We start from the raw sequence: 17,144 nt of genomic DNA, 5'->3' as shown, positions 1-17,144 counted from the left end.
CTTTTGAATAGGCTCCAATGGAATGTTGTACCGTTCATCTATCAGAACATCTGACAATTGCTTCAGAGATGTTGGAGGAGGGAATCTGCTTATCACTCTTCTCTTCAAAACTGTCTACTGTGGCTTGATGATATTCAAGTCAGGTGATTGAGCTGGCCAGTTCCTCTTGTTGCTCCTCTAACCAAAACTGAACTGTTCTGGCATTATTGTTTGGAAAAAACATTAGACCATATAATGTGCCTAACTTGACCATTTAGGGTAATGATGGGGCCAGCTGAATACCAAGGTATGGCTGCCCTAATCATCCCAGATCAACCATCATGTTTCATAGTTGGAACCAGACATTTTGAGTTGTACGTTTCCATTGGGATTCTCCATACAACCTACTGTTGGGAATAATGTGAATGATGACTTCAGATCATATCACTCATTTCCAAACTTTCATCTTTGCAGGTTTCATGCTCAGGACATCATTTTTTTCACATTTTAGCATTGGTGTCTGTGACTTATGGTTTAGCAATTGCAGCCCTTCGATGGATATTGGCTGTCAGTCACTTTTGCTGCAGCAGTTCTGAGTTGTTGGGACACAATCCTTGTTAGTGTTTTGCAGTCCCTATCATTCAATTTCTGTTTTTGCACACTGTTCTTCTTCGCCAATGAAATCTTGCCATGATTTTTGTGTACACAGTGCCAACTAATATATTTTTCCTTTTCATGGATATTTGTGGTTAATACTTAATGGATTTGCACACAGTCTGCTCTGAGATACGATACTTGTGCTAGGAGATGTGCACTTAATTTATTCTGAGATTTCTGTCCAGCATATACAGATATATCTTATGAGATGCTATAGCATTATTATCTGGATACAAACTTAGCGTAAGGTAGTGCACAATATCACAGGATGCTTATATACAGTACACAATTCACTGAATCACTTATTAATCTTCTTCTACACCTTCAAAATATAAAACACATAGAACACTCAATAACTGACTCATTCATGCAGGTAATAGCTATAACCGATTATTTAAATTTGCCTGCATCTCATTCATATATTTTCTAACAGTACTGTGATGTCATGATTTTGATACCAAATATGACATGTCCAGGAGAAGATATGTCATATTTTTTATAAAACTTGTTTCTCAAATTGTTCTATTACCGCTTGTTTTTGGATTCAATTAATAAGCGGTAGAGGGTTCTTTACTGTTTTTCCATGCTTTTAGAATTAAGTATCTACCACCTAGTATTACTGCATTAATAAAACAAATATTAACCCATCTATTCTTTTTCTCGTAAAAGAGAAAGATGTGTCGCCTATCTAAAGTAATTTTGTATTTAAGAATCTTACTTAGCCAACAATTCACTCAACACCAACTATATGAGCTTGATGGACATCCTATTTCACAACCATGGGCATTAATATGGAGTTGGTGCCCCTTTGCGGATATAACAACTGCAACTCTTCTAGGAAGACTTTCCACAAAATTGTGGAGTGTGTATGTTGGAATTTGTGCCCATTCACCCAAAAGAGCATTTGTGAGGTTAGACACTGATGCTTGACAACAAGGTCTGGATCCCAATCTGTCTTTCATCCCAAAGGTGTTCAATGGGGTTGAAGAAAGGGCTCTATGCAAGGTACTCGAGTTCCTCCACACCAAACTCATCAAATCACGTCTTTATAAACCTTGCTGCTTGGTGCACAGGAGAACAGTCATGCTGGAAAAGGAAAGGGCCTCCCCCCAAACTGTTGCAACAAAGTTGTAAGCACCCAATTGTCTAAAATGTCTATGTAACCTGCAGCATTCACTGGAACTAAAGGGCTCAGCCCAAACCCTGAAAAAGAGCCCCAGACCGTTCTTCCTCCTTCCGTTGTGGCGCTCTATTACACTGAACGTTGATATACTTCCATTTCCGAATTGACACATCGTTTCTCTTTTATAACAAGGAGGTTACAGAGCAGAACAGGCCAATTAAGCACTTTGTGTATATTAGGAGTGGCTTTTAAAAACTCCTGTTGTGGTGCTCTCACTAACCTCTTCCTCTGGGCCGTTAGCCACACAAGTTGAAAAAAATACTACAGTGGAAGAAAATCACCCACTCCTCTTTGGGCTGCAATTATAACAATGGCTACAAGGCTACAAAAATAACTTTTTTCCAGAAAAAGCCCCAGTGTGGTCCATACAGCCAATTGGAAAAGAGGAACAGAAGTCACGTGATTGGGACATTTCTCTATACTGCAACTAACAGAGTTTTCAGATAACCCAGCGTCCATACATGCAGTGTAATCTGGAGAATTCCTCTAATAAACCCATACGACGTGTTCAGAAACCCAGCATTATCAAGCGCAAGGGCACTGGTACTTTCAAAGTCACAGATGCTGGATCCACAATCAGTCTGATATCCCACAGACCTACTTTGAAACACTATTGTGTTCCATCTGCAAATTCACTATCTGACACTCCTATGTCTAATATTTTTTTGGCCATTTTTTATTATGAACCAAGTGTTATGTTTTTTTTTATGAACAAAGTGTTATATTTTTATATTTAGATGCCGGCATCTGATTTATTTGTATATGTACTAGATTCTTTATTTTTTTGCCTATAATTAAGTAGAATAAATATCCGCTTATTTACTCATAATACATTATCCTTTCTTGTACTAATTGTGTATTTGCACACACATATACACCATTGGTAGACAGTTAGCTCTATCTGGAGCGCATATGCTTTCTTTCCAATTCACTCTTCCTCCACCAAGCTTTGTCTTTAGAGAAGTCACTATATATTCTGTTAGGTAGCGTTATCCAGTGGCGGTGTGCTTTACACCATTCCAGCCGATGCTTGATATTGCACGTGTTAATGTGAGGCTTGTGTACAGCTGCTCGGCCATGGAAATCCATTTCATGAAGCTCCTGACAAACAGCTCTTGTGCTGATGTTGCTAGTAAGGGAGAAATTTAATCAACTGACTTAACCCTTTGGCTGCTAAGCCATTTCCCACCTGGGTGCTAATATTTTCTTTTTCTTTTTTTCTTTTTTAAATTTGTGATTTTTTTTTTAAACTTTTTTTTTTTTTACAGGAACCCAAGACATACATTGTTGGAAAGGTTAGGTGATTACCTTTCCAACAGTTGGTCTTGGGGGTCTGTAGCTGCTTAGATGCCTGAGATACAGGCTTCTAAGCAGCATGCCCCCTCCTCCTATACTTAACATTGTTAAGTATAAATTAAGTTGCGTGGTGACGTCATCACGTAATTGCGCGTGACGTCACCGCGCATCACGTGAAGCCCCAGCGATGCCTGTCACTCTACAGGCACGATCACCGGGGTAGCAGCAATAAGGAGCCCCCAGATCTCCCTCAAGGTGGGAGAGTGCTCATGACGGCTCTGAGCCGTCATTAGCACCAGAGTGAGAAACTCTGTGACGGCTCAGAGCCGTCATTAGCACTCAAAGGGTTAAAGGGACACAAAACCCATTTTTTTTTCTTTCATGATTTAGATGGAACATAACATTTTAAAAAAACTTTCTAATTTACTTCTATTATCAAATTTTCTTAGTTTTCTTGTTATTCTTTGTGGAAAAGCTGAAATGTAAGCTCAAGAGTGTGCACATGTCTGCAGCACTATATAGCAGCAGTTTTGCAACAATGTTATACATTAGCAGGGACACTAGATGGCAGCACTATTTCCTGTTGTGTAGTGCTTCAGGCATGTGAAAGCTACCTACCTAGGTATCTAATCAGCAAAGAATAACATGAGAATGAAAAAAAATTGATAATAGAAGTAGATTGGAAACTTTTTAAAGATTGTATCCTCTATCTGAATCATGAAAGAATTTTTTGGGGTTTAATGTCCGTTTAAAGTCACGCCTTCAGTACCACTCATTTTACTGCCAATGTTTGTCTATGGAGATTTTATGGTTATGTGCTGGATTTAATTGCACCTGTTAGCAATGGGTGTGGCTGAAACACATGAACTCAATAATTAGTAGGGCTGTCCACATACTTTTGGCTACATAGTATAAGTTACAAAACTCCGGCTTCCTCTTTCTCTATACACATTACTTCCACAAGAGGCTGCTTTGTGTGTGCTTTTTAAATTATATTTCTTTCCTTAAGCTTGGTTCAGTGTGTGTAGCTCACAAAATACATTTACTTTTATAATGATTACTCAATAAAATAAAATTTATACCTTCATTACAGGGAAGAAAAGAGAAACAACACTGCATATATATCACATTCTCTGCATGTTACCAAATGCTTTATTCCTAATGCTCCATGTATTTAAAAGCATGTGTGCAACACATAAAGGGAGTATCCCCTTAGCATTTGCCAGACAGGCACTAGTTATAATACATTGGGGCTAGGAGCTCCTGCTGCTTTGATTTTGGCCTTGAAGACTGATCAGTTTGTGTGTTTAAATCATAATAGAAATGCCACAGACCAGTATTTATCGGTAATAATCTATGTGCATGGACCATTACTGTGCCATATTTTAAAACATGGGGCGCGATCCGATATACGGCGTAGTTTTCAGCGTAAGCGAGGGAACCCGCGCCGCCCGTAGTTTCACCTCGCACATCGGGGTATCCAATATACCCCGCCGGCAGTTGCTAAACTGCCGTAAGTCAGACAAACTAGCGATGTCCAGAAATAAGCGTAAGTACAAATTTCTGGAGTCGCCAGTGACTTACGGCACTTTAGAAACTGCCTGCGCCTACAAAAACGTACTAAAGTATGAAATCTCCCGTAACTGTCTAACACGCCTCCCAAACATCATCCCGACATGTATACCCCTATATCCGCAATTCCCCCCCTCTCACTCCTAATAATAAATGTATTAACCCCTAAACCGCAGCTCCCGGACCCCGCCGCCACCTACATTATATGTATTAACCCCTAAACCGCCGCTCCCGGACCCCGCCGACACATACATTATATGTATTAACCCCTAAACCGCCGCTCCCGGACCCCGTCGCCACCTACATTAAATATATTAACCCCTAATCTGATCCCCCTACACCGCCGCCACCTACATTAAATATATTACCCCCTAATCTGATCCCCCTACCCCGCCGCCACCTACATTAAATATATTACCCCCTAATCTGACCCCCTACACCGCCGCCACCTACATTAAATATATTACCCCCTAATCTGATCCCCCTACACCGCCGCCACCTACATTAAATTTATTACCCCCTAAACCTGTCTAACCCTAACACCCCCTAACTTAATTATTATTTAAATAAATCTAAATAATATTAATATTATTAACTAAAGTATTCCTATTTAAAACTAAATACTTACCTATAAAATAAACCCAAAAATAGCTACAATATAATTAATAATTACATTGTAGCTATTTTAGAATTTATATTTATTTTACAGGTAACTGTATTTATTTTAACTAGGTACAATAGCTATTACATAGTTAATAACTATTTAATAGCTACCTAGTTAAAATAATTACAAAATTACCTGTAAAATAAATCCTCACCTAAGTTACAAATACACCTAACACTACACTATCAATAAATTAATTAAATAAATTAACTACAATTATCTAATATAAAATACAATTAGATAAACTAAACTATATTACAAAAACAAACAAACACTAAATTACAAAAAATAAAAAAATATTACAAGAAGTTTAATCTAATTACACCTAATCTAAGCCCCCTAATAAAATACAAAGCCCCCCAAAATAATAAAATTTCCCTACCCTAAACTACATTACAAATAGCCCTTAAAAGGGCCTTTTGCGGGACATTGCCCCAAAGTAACCAGCTCTTTTACCAGCCCTTAAAAGGGCTTTTTGCAGGGCATTGCCCCAAAGTAATCAGCTCTTTTACCTGTAAAAAAAAAGCAATACAATACCCCCCCAACATTACAACCCACCACCCACACACCCCTACTCTAAAACCCACCCAATCCCCCCTTAAATAAACCTAACACTACCCCATTGAAGATCACCCTACCTTGAGCCGTCTTCACCCAGCCGGGCCGAACTCTTCATCCGATGCGGGCACAAGTGGTCCTCCAGCCAGGCAGAAGTCTTCATCCGATCGGGGCAGAAGAGGTCCTCCATCCAGCAGAAGTCTTTATCCAAGCGGCATCTTCTATCTTCATCCTTGCGGCGATTAGCGGCGCCATCTTGAAGACCTCCGGCGCAGAGCATCCTCCTTGGCCGACGACTACCTGACGAATGAGCCAATCGGAATTCGAGGGACGCCATCTTGGATGACGTCATTTAAAGGACCAGTCATTCGTCGGGTAGTCGTCGGCCGAGGAGGATGTTCCGCGCCGGAGGTCTTCAAGATGGAGCCGCTCATCGCCGCAAGGATGAAAATAGAAGATGCCGCTTGGATGAAGACTTCTGCTGGATGGAGGACCTCTTCTGCCCCGATTGGATGAAGACTTCTGCCCGGCTGGAGGACCACTTGTGCCCGCATCGGATGAAGAGTTCGGCCCGGCTGGGTGAAGATGGCTCAAGGTAGGGTGATCTTCAATGGGGTAGTGTTATTTAAGGGGGGATCGAGTGGGTTTTAGAGTAGGGGTGTGTGGGTGGTGGGTTGTAATGTTGGGGGGGTATTGTATTGCTTTTTTTTTACAGGTAAAAGAGCTGATTACTTTGGGGCAATGCCCCGCAAAAAGCCCTTTTAAGGGCTGGTAAAAGAGCTGGTTACTTTGGGGCAATGTCCTGCAAAAGGCCCTTTTAAGGGCTATTTGTAATGTAGTTTAGGGTAGGGAAATTTTATTATTTTGGGGGCTTTTTATTTTATTAAGGGGCTTAGATTAGGTGTAATTAGATTAAACTTCTAATAACTTCTTGTATTTTATATTAGATAATTGTAGTTAATTTATTTAATTAATTTATTGATAGTGTAGTGTTAGGTGTATTTGTTACTTAGGTTAGGATTTATTTTACAGGTAATTTTGTAATTATTTTAACTAGGTAGCTATTAAATAGTTATTAACTATTTAATAGCTATTGTACCTAGTTAAAATAAATACAAAGTTACCTGTAAATTAAATATAAATCCTAAAATAGCTACAATGTAATTATTAATTATATTGTAGCTATTTTAGGGTTTATTTTATAGGTAAGTATTTAGTTTTAAATAGGAATACTTTATTTTATAATATTAATATTATTTAGATTTATTTAAATAATAATTAAGTTAGGGGTGTTAGGGTTAGACTTAGGTTTAGGGGGTAATATATTTAATGTGGGTGGCGGCGGTGTAGGGGGATCAGATTAGGGGTTAATATATTTAATGTAGGTGGCGGCAGTGTAGGGGGATCAGATTAGGGGTTAATATATTTAATGTAGGTGGCGGCGGTGTAGGGGGATCAGATTAGGGGGTAATACATTTAATGTAGGTGGCGGCGGGGTCCGGGAGCGGCGGTTTAGGGGTTAAACACTTTATTAGGTATTGCAGTGGGGGATTGCGGTTGACAGGTAGATAGACATTGCGCATGCGTTAGGTGTTAGGTTTTGTTTTTGTAGGCATTTTAGGGAGTTACGGTGCTCCCATACCCAGCGCAAGGCCTGCTATGGGTGCATTTTATGGCGAGGTGAAAATGGAGTAAGTTTTCTCCATTTTCGCCACGTAAGGCCTTGCGCTGGATATTGGATACCAAATTGCGCAGGTTTTATATGTTAGTCTATGGGGGAAAAACTACGTCCGCCGGGTATGTGCCACATTTATATGCGGTGCTGTATATAGGATACCAAACTCATGCAAAAAACGGCGTCGCCAGCTTTTGCGGGCGACGCTGCATATCGGATGGGGCCCCATGGTCTTGAGCGGAAATGAATGCTGATCCAGCTGGGCTATGAGACTAGAGCTGCTTATTGGACTAGCGTCAGTTTCTGCTCAGGACCAACAGTTCTCTATGGTTCCAGAGCGGTAGTTTACATATGTGCTTAACCCCTTTGCAGGGGTTAAACACACAGATTTGCAGGGTGATAATGTTCTAACAAAGAGACTACACTGATTCTTTAAAGGGGGAAAAATTACAGTACTCTGTCCCTTTAACCTTTTTCCCACGTAAAATAATTTTAGCATATGTATACAGTGTTCTTTAATAAACATTGTACAATTTAATGAAATTGGCTTATCTGTGCAATATATGAGCTTTACATTTTAATTATTATCATTTGGAGTTTCACTTGCAAAAATAATAAGTGTATTATATTATGCGCTGTGGAACCTGTTGGCGCTCTACAAATACCTGATAATAATAATAATAAATATATACGGTTGATAAATAAATAATGCCTATTATTAACCTACTATGGTATTCGGTTTACAATAAAAAGGTTGAGTATACAGTATACAATATAAAGCAGCAGGTCAATTAAAAAAACTGAGTATTCTCCAGCTATTAAAACAGAGTTGTTAGATGCATTGTTATTTTTCCCCCCACTTTTTTTAAAGAAGAGGGAGAGACATTACTTGAAGCTGACCTAAGTTTGGATTTTAATTTGCCTCCTGTGGAGTTTGTTGTGGGCAAAATTCCCAGTTTCCCCTACAGTAGTGATTGCTAACCAAGGAGATGTCTCGAGACCATGGAATCCTAACAGTAAGCTAAGAATGTTCACAGATAATTAGGGCTGAGGGTACAAAAAATGCTTATAATGTCCTAAAGGGACAATTAAAGGTACGTTGTACTCAAAATGTTTCTATCATGTATATGACAGATGATATGTTAATTAACAGCTGTGACGTTACAGCTCACTGGCTGCCAGAGACCACTACCATAGAATTTGTTGGTTTATGTAGCACAGGAATAGCAATTTTCCTAATAAACCCCCCCCCCCACTGTAATTCATTTAAAACATTAACTTTAGTTGGAACATAGAAACAAAGTTAAACTATTTTTTGGCTTTGAAAATGAGCAGTAATGTCTTAGGACTTTGAAAATACTCATGCACTGTTGTATTCTTTCAATTGTGATGGTTCTTTTGGTATAATTTTGCAATGTTTTGTAAGATTCACTATATGTAAAATATTGTCACCATCTTACAATAGAGAAGATAAAGATAATTACAAATGTAATAGAATATATGAAGTATATATATATATAGAAAAAATAACTCATTGTGTAGTTCATTAACAAATCTAGACAGGCCCAGATGCTTGTTTTCCCACAGAAAACCTCTGAATTACATTGTTTCCAATGCAGCAAAGGATTCTGGGTAAGATATGCAAATTAAGTACACAATGACACACCTTTTTACTTCAGTCTGCTTTTCAGCAGGTTCCCTTTACGCCAAAGTATCGCTGTTCACACAGCTTATCAACTTAGCTAGGGTTAGTGCAGTGATTCATAACCATCCCAGTACTCTGTTTTCTGTGGTTTTCTGTGGGAAAACAAGCCTCTGGGCCTGTCTAGATTTGTTAATGAACTACACAATGAGTTATTTTTTCTATATTTTGTGCGTAGTGGAGGATTTTAAACTCGCCTTTTATCTCCCCCTAATTTAAAATGTTGTTGTGTATATATATATATATATATATATATATATATAAATACAGTAATACAAAACAGTAAGGAAAAGCAATAAAGAATATCCTATATATATATATATATATATATATATATATATATATATATATATATATATATATATATACAGTATCCTGGGAAAATGTATACTTTACCAAATGAAACATACACTTGCTTTCCTTCAACTTCCCCTAAAATGTACCCTCTCTAATACAGTATTAATATATATTAAAGGTTAAAGGGATAGAAAAGTCAAAATGAAACTTGCAAGAATGCAGATAGAGCATGACATTTTAAGACAGTTTTAAAATTGCTTATATTTTAAAATGTGCTTCGTTCTCTTGTTATCCCTTGTTGAAAATCAATACGAACATATCCTACACTAGTGGGAGCAAGCTGCTGATTGGTGCCTGCACACATTTGTCTCTTGTGATTGGCTAACTAGATGTGTTCAGCTAGCTGCCAGTAGTGCAATGCTGTTCCTTCAGCAATGGATAACAAGGTAATGAAGCAAATTTAATAACAAAAGTAAATTTGAAAGTTGTTTAAAATTGTATGTTCTTTCCGAATCATGAATGAAATATTTGGGGTTTCCTGTCCCTTTAAAGTGATTTAAGGACCATTTGAGAAGGCTGCACATGTAACACTTTGGGTGGCATAGGCAAAATGACATCAAGACTAAGAATATCGCAGGGCTAATGGTTCATGGAGCAGAAGGAAATCTGGTCACTTTTGAGGGGAATTTGGTAAAGGGTCGAAAATTAACATTTCAAAATCTTATAAAGGGCAGCCAGCAGTATACAAACTGAATCTTTTATGTGGTGCTCATATACAACTAGCATTATGATGAATTCCAAAATTATAAGTACTGCACAGGCACTGCTGTTTGAGTGACAAAAAAAAGGATTAATTCCAGTATATAAGCATATGTTATGGTGATAATACATCTCATTCATATAGAGAGGTGTGTGTGTAGTCATATTATAAATACAAATTATACAATATATATATATATATAAAAACCTCTAAAAATACAGCCTTTATTTTTGAAGGGATCCAATGTATTTCATTGTGATTACAAAAGTGAAGGCTATGCCTTTGACAAAATATATTTACTTAGAATATAATGCAGCATTGGCATATATGCCAACATAATAACCCTGTAAAAGCAAAACAAACATACCTTGATCCTGCCATGATTTTATCTATTGTACTACTTTAAATAAATTATAAAAGACTCAAGGAACAACCTCACAGTCACAGACATAATTGCCAGATGGGAACGGTATGTGGTTGCTCTCTGACCTCTCTGTTTACAGAAATATCCAATATATTGGTCTGCTTATGTTTGTAAAATATGTGTGGTAGTATATATATATAGAGAGAGAGAGAGAGAACGAGAGAGAGACAAAACATGTTAAATGTTAATGCTAAAACAACCCAGCAGTTTCTAGTTAAGCATCTGGAATGTAGTAACTAAACATCAAAATAGTTTTCCTAAAACAACCTAAAAAGTCATATTCCTATACTGTTTTAACAATGTGAGCAAAATCATCTTGTCTGGGTTCAACTTTCTACATTTTCTAGTGGAGCTGAAGTTAATAAAATGCAATTTCCTGTCGTGTTTGTTATTACAGTTCTCTAAATGTAACCGTGCAGTAAACAAGCAGGATGGTGTGTTTATAACAGACAACGCAGCTGAGGGACTGATACAATAACTACAATATGAATCTCTCTTACTATAATAGTATATTGCTCCCTCATAAAATACATATTACTGTAATACTTTAATAAGAAAACATACATGTTGTTTCCACACAGAGTATCACTTACTGTAATATTGTATTTATGGACTAATATTTTGTTTACATTTATTAAAATGTAACACAAATATATGCAGTGGTGTCAATAAAAAAATGTATGCAGCAATACATACAGGTTACATTTTGTATCACATGATACCAATGGAACTTTGTTGTAAGTTATAATTCAATTATTTAAGACTTTTTTTCAGAGGAACTAGGATGATAAAAAGTGTTATTTTATTATTGCCGTAGAGAAATCCTTCCCATTCTAATAAAGATTTACACACACTTATGCAATACAATACGCCTATTTAAGCATATTACATACCAATGCCTTGGATAAAGATGAACCCTGTAGTTATTAAAACAGGATGCCAATTGAATTCTGCAGCTCCGCCATCCCAGCCAAGACCCTCTCTGTAGTGCAAAACCCAGACCAGAGAAAAGATTACAGCCACAAATCCGAGCAACAAAGAACACACAAGGAAAAACAAAAAACTTTTATAACCCTCCATCTTCAGCAGCCCATGGTCTGTAAGTGAAATAACTGTGTGTGTCAGGCTGCACAGTCAGATATCAGGCCTACACCTCCTTCCCACCCCTGGTGTGATGGCATGAAGGAGGGAGGGGGGTTACTATGTGCAGAGAACTCCCCTACTACTCAATGCCAAAATCGCAGCTCAAGAATGTGTGTTGTGTAATATCTGCCTATGCAACCACTATACTCTGCTCATCTTGACTCATTTGCTTCTGTATTATATCACCACATAACTCTCCACATATGCAATAGTTGCCTTGTTAAAATGGACAGTAAACACATCGATAGTTTTATATAAAATCTTTAGTTTAGCTGAACAACTTTTTTTTCACTTAATTTAGCTGTGAAAATTGTGGATTTTCTATTTTTTTCACATAATTTAGCTGTGAAAATTGTGGATTTTCTATTTGTTTCACATAATTTAGCTCTGAAATTTGTAAATGCACCCGCTGACTTCTCAAGGCCAGCCCTGCTACCTCTCATATATAATAAGGAATTGCATAAACTAATTCTAATAAAAAATACATTCTCTTAGTGTTGTGTAAATTCTTCCCCTCCCTGTTTATGAGTAGAGTGTGCTTGTCCAATGGAGCCATCTATCATTTTACACATGTTTGCACATACCAAACCAGGGGTGATGGGGGAGTAGCAGGAATGATGGATAACAGTTTTTATGGAAAGGTATCCTTACATTTCTTAATGCTCTCATATGGTATTAGTAAATCACATACCACAACACAAGCAATAACTGACCCCTGCAGAGGTATGTCTAGAATTTATAATGCCATTTATTATTATTGGATGCTGTTTGTTTTAGTGCAGAATTAGGAATACACTGGGAGAAAGGCCCTGGAACAGTTTCTAAACATTCTCATTATTATTATTATTATTAGTTATTTGTAGAGTGGCAACAGATTCCGCATAGCTAAAAACATGGGTCTAATGTGTAAGGTAACCATTGTGGGAGACAAATGAATAGAGGGCTCTGCCAAGGGTTGCGCTGTTGTAAAAATCAGCTCTCATAAAGGTGATCTACAAAAAAGCTTTGCTCATAGGCTTACATGCCAAGGGGTGACAAATAGATGACAAAAGGAGGGGAGGAACTGAGGTAAGAAAATGTTAGTGTATATTATATGCATCCTTGACAGTAGAGTCTTTAAGGAGCGCTTGAAAGTTTGAAAACTAGGGGAGAATTTTGTGGAGCAAGGTAGAGAGTTCCTCAAGATATGGGCCAATCTGGAGAAGTGAAGAGTTAACAAGAGAGGAGCAGAGCAAAGCGAATGGGAGGTATAGTATCTGGAGATGAGGGCAGAGATATAAGGGAGAGCAGTGTTATTGAGGGCTTTGAATGTCAGAGTCAGGAATTTGTGTTTTTTTCTGGAGGTTAGAGGAAGCCAGAGAAGTGATTGGCAAAGAAGTACAGCAGATGAGGAGCAATGTGCATGGAAGATCAGCCTGGAATTTATTATGGATTGTATGGCAGAACGACAGCAGTTAGAGAGTCCGGAGAGGATGGAGTTGCAATATGCGAGGCGTAAAATGATGAGAGAGCGGATTAAAGTCAAAGGGCTGAAAGTAAAGTTAATGGGTCTGCTACAAATAAATGAATATATCATGCAAAATAAATAGCATGTTCATTCATAAATACTTCGATCTTTCAATATTACTTTAGATATCTTTTATAATCTGCTCCGATTCTGCTATCCTAAAATCAACTCGTTTTTTTTTCCCCCCCCCCTAAACAACGTTCACGTTGTTTAGATAGCCAATTGATTCTTTGGCCGTTAGGCGGCCTTCAATTGACGTCATCAGGGGATGGTTAATTCTGTGCATGCTCAACTATTTGTATTGCCTACTTGCAAAGCGAGCGCGTCCATTAAAGATTAACGCATGCGCAATGGTGACAGATAATTTAGAATGCGCATGCGCGGTTATTAGACGCTCAATATGCACGAGCTTAGTTTACACGTATAGAGCGGGTGGGACCGCTCTATACGTCAAAGTATCAGAAACCCGGAAATGCTGTATGGGAGGAGATTCTGATGGCTACGATAAGAAAAATGTAGGTAGATAAATACGGTCAAAAATAAGTTTATTTAAAAAAAACCCATAGCGACTGCATTGGAGATTGTAAAAGGATTATACATATCCATTTTTAATGAAAAAACTTTACCTTCACTTTAAGGTAGTGAGAGGACATCCAGGATGAAATATTAGAAAAACAGTTAGTGACATAAGTTAGTAAGGAAGGGGTTAGGTCTGGTGCAGAGAGGTAGATTTGGCTATTATCAGTGTACAAATGATATCAAAACCCGTGGGACTTTATTAAGGAACCTAAGGAAGATGTATAAATTGATAAGAGAAGGGGACCAAGGACATATAATTACTTTTGACTTCCAGATAGGAACAGAAATACAATGGTTTGATACACCAATACTCACATATCATTTGATCATCTCTGTGTATAAAAAACTGACTATGGGCCAGATTACGAGTGGCGCGCTAACAGTTACGCACAAGTGAACATGGGTTTATCTCAGCTGTTTGCGCATATCGGATGTAGCACTCGTATTACAAGTTGAAAGTAAACACAGTTGCTTGAACGCAATTGAAGTTAATGCACATCATGATAACGCGTCCTCAGAGTGCATTGCAGTTAGGAAGATGAAAACGTAAAAACATATTTATGCAATATTCATTTTTAATTAAGTGTTTTACTGTGTATGTACTGTAAATATTTCACATTACAATGTTCTGCACATAGCAGAATATGTTCTAAGTATTTTTAAATAGATATTCCTGTATATTTTTATACCTATATATAATCATCTATATACATAGGTATAGATATATATTGTACCAAAATACCATCAGATATACTGTATGTAGAGTAAAAATATGTATTTATGAATAAATAGAACATATTCTGCTATGTGAAGAACATTGGAATGTGAAATATTAATATTTCATGTCCGGTTAGAGCACTTGAGAATATGTGATCGGGTTTGCGAGTGAGTTGGGTGTTAGGTTTTTTCCACTTTTTTTGCTTTATTGAATTCTATAGGGGAATACGTTGACGCGATTGTGAGTATCAAAGTTTGGCTTTTTGTTCTTATGGTTAGCGCACAAGTGAAAACTTTTTACTTTCAACTTGTAATACGAGTGCTACCTGACACAAAAGCGTCCTTATACAATCCACATTTTATACAATTTGTACATAAAATCAGTGATATGAGTTCAGTATTGTCTTATTTGTGCTACCATTTCACATATACAAACATATTGTAAAAATAACAAGCCACATTCCAAATACAGCATAATAGCAGACCCATGTTGGTTATTACTTCCTTATATAGACAACATACTTGCTTTGAAGTAATATCAGGGGTGGAACAACCATTGGTGCAGCAGGCGTGGTGGCACCAGGGCCCAAGTGCTGGAGGGGCCCATATCAGCCACACAAAGAGGTGTGTGCAGAATGTGTATAATCCTTATGCAGAGGAGCCTTTTATTAATGCAGGTTGCCACTCCAGCTATATAAAATCATTATGCAGAGCAACATGTATATTATTACTGCTTACTACTGAGTTACCTTCAGGGGGGCCCCAACCATTTTTTTTGCACCAGGGCCCTCTGTTGAGCAAGTCTGCTACTGAGTTACTTATACTGTATAGAGAATCTAAGAAATATGATTTTATAGCACTAGTAGTACTTCCTTGTATGGAATATTTTCAGGCAGAACAATTATTCTATTCTTTCATGTAAGAGGCAAAATGACAAAATAATAATTATGAATAGTAAGAGAGATGAATCCCTTTTATATCAACTGAGCTGCAGGAGTTGTTCCTTTTAGCCAACCACTAGCAGGAAGTACAAAACTGATATTGCTTTATTAGTTTTGATTTACATTTAAACAGCTTTAACTTGGGCAATAATGCTTTGTTTTTTCTTATGAATGATAGAACATTTTAGAGTACATTGTCCCTTCAATAAGTAAGAATACTCATTTGCACATATTCTTTCCAAATGTAAAAAACACTATGCTGTCATTTTTGTTGAAGTTAAACATTGGTTGCAGATTTACTTTTTAAATTATTACTTTTTTATTTATTTTGGAGAGTATATTTTTTGTCATGTCTCTGTATTCAGTACTCTGTCTGGAATTTTGTCACTTTAAAGGCACACAAAAGTAAAAGTTAAGCATTTATGATTCAGATAAAGCATATCATTCTAAATTACTTTCCTATTTACTATTATCTATTTTTGTTCTCTTGTTATCCTTTGTTGAAGAGCATACCTAGGTAGGCTTAGGAGCATCAATACACTACTGGGAGCTAACTGCTGATTGGTGGCTACACAGATATGCCTCTAGTCATTGGCTCACACAATGTGTTCAGCTAGCGTTCAGTAGTGCATTGCTGCTCCTTCAACAAAGTACATTTTGTAAATAAAGAACATTTGATAATAGAAGTAAATTGGAAAGATGTTTAAAATGCTATGCTCTTTCTAAATCATGACAGAAACATTTTGCATTTTATGTTCCTTTAAAGCTTATGGTTTACTACCTATAATATATACTTTTTTTAGATCTGACTTTTTTCGAATAGAAAAATACAAAACTCCACAAGTGAAGTCCCTGCTGGTGTTTGCTGATTCAAGGGTAAGAAACTGCCAGAGTTTGTTATTGACATATGTCACATATCTGCAAAGCATGGACCCAAAGGTCATAGAAGCCTTACTGGCAAATGGCCACTTTATCCATTATGCTTACTCAATCTAAACTATGTGGATACAGTAAAGTCAGAAGTGCTGGTGCCACTCGGATCTGCATTATAGAGCACTTGTAAATGTCAAAATCCTGGATGTGTAATAGAAGATGCAAAGATATATTTGACTTCTGTGCATCTACTGTCTACATAGCTTTCTTCACAATTAAATTGTAAATGAGAAACAGCCAATAGGATTTTAGCAGCTCTAATTCCTATTGGCTGATTCAAATTTTTCAGCCAATAGGAATGCAAGGGACGCCATCTTGAATTGCGTACCTTGCATTGAAGATTCAGTGTACGGCGGCAACCATATGAAGAGGATGCTCCATGCCGGATGTCTTCAGGATGGACCCGCTCCACGCAGCAGGGATCAAGATAGAAGATGCCACCTGGATAAAGATTGAAGAGGCTGCCTGGATGAAGACTTCTCGCCACTTGGATGAGGACTTCGCCGCCGGGATGAAGATTGAAGAGGCCGTCTGGATGAAGTCTTCTCGCCGCCTGG

At 37.5% G+C, this 17,144-nt stretch overlaps 1 protein-coding gene across 1 annotated transcript in view; it reads right to left on the bottom strand.

The window, feature by feature from the left end:
* Positions 1-11,902, bottom strand: part of LOC128645430 (plasma membrane ascorbate-dependent reductase CYBRD1) — a 41,485-nt gene extending 29,583 nt beyond the window's left edge. The window contains exon 1 of the mRNA XM_053698429.1: positions 11,661-11,902. Coding sequence (XP_053554404.1) covers positions 11,661-11,847 — 187 coding nt within the window. The 5' untranslated portion in view covers positions 11,848-11,902. The remainder of the gene's footprint in view (positions 1-11,660) is intronic.
* Between the last annotated feature and the right edge of the window lie 5,242 nt (positions 11,903-17,144).

Source organism: Bombina bombina, chromosome 1 (assembly GCF_027579735.1).
Source record: "Bombina bombina isolate aBomBom1 chromosome 1, aBomBom1.pri, whole genome shotgun sequence".
Lineage (NCBI taxonomy): Eukaryota > Metazoa > Chordata > Amphibia > Anura > Bombinatoridae > Bombina > Bombina bombina.
Note: the sequence above shows the minus strand (reverse complement) of the source record. Positions and strands in the feature narration are given on the sequence as shown.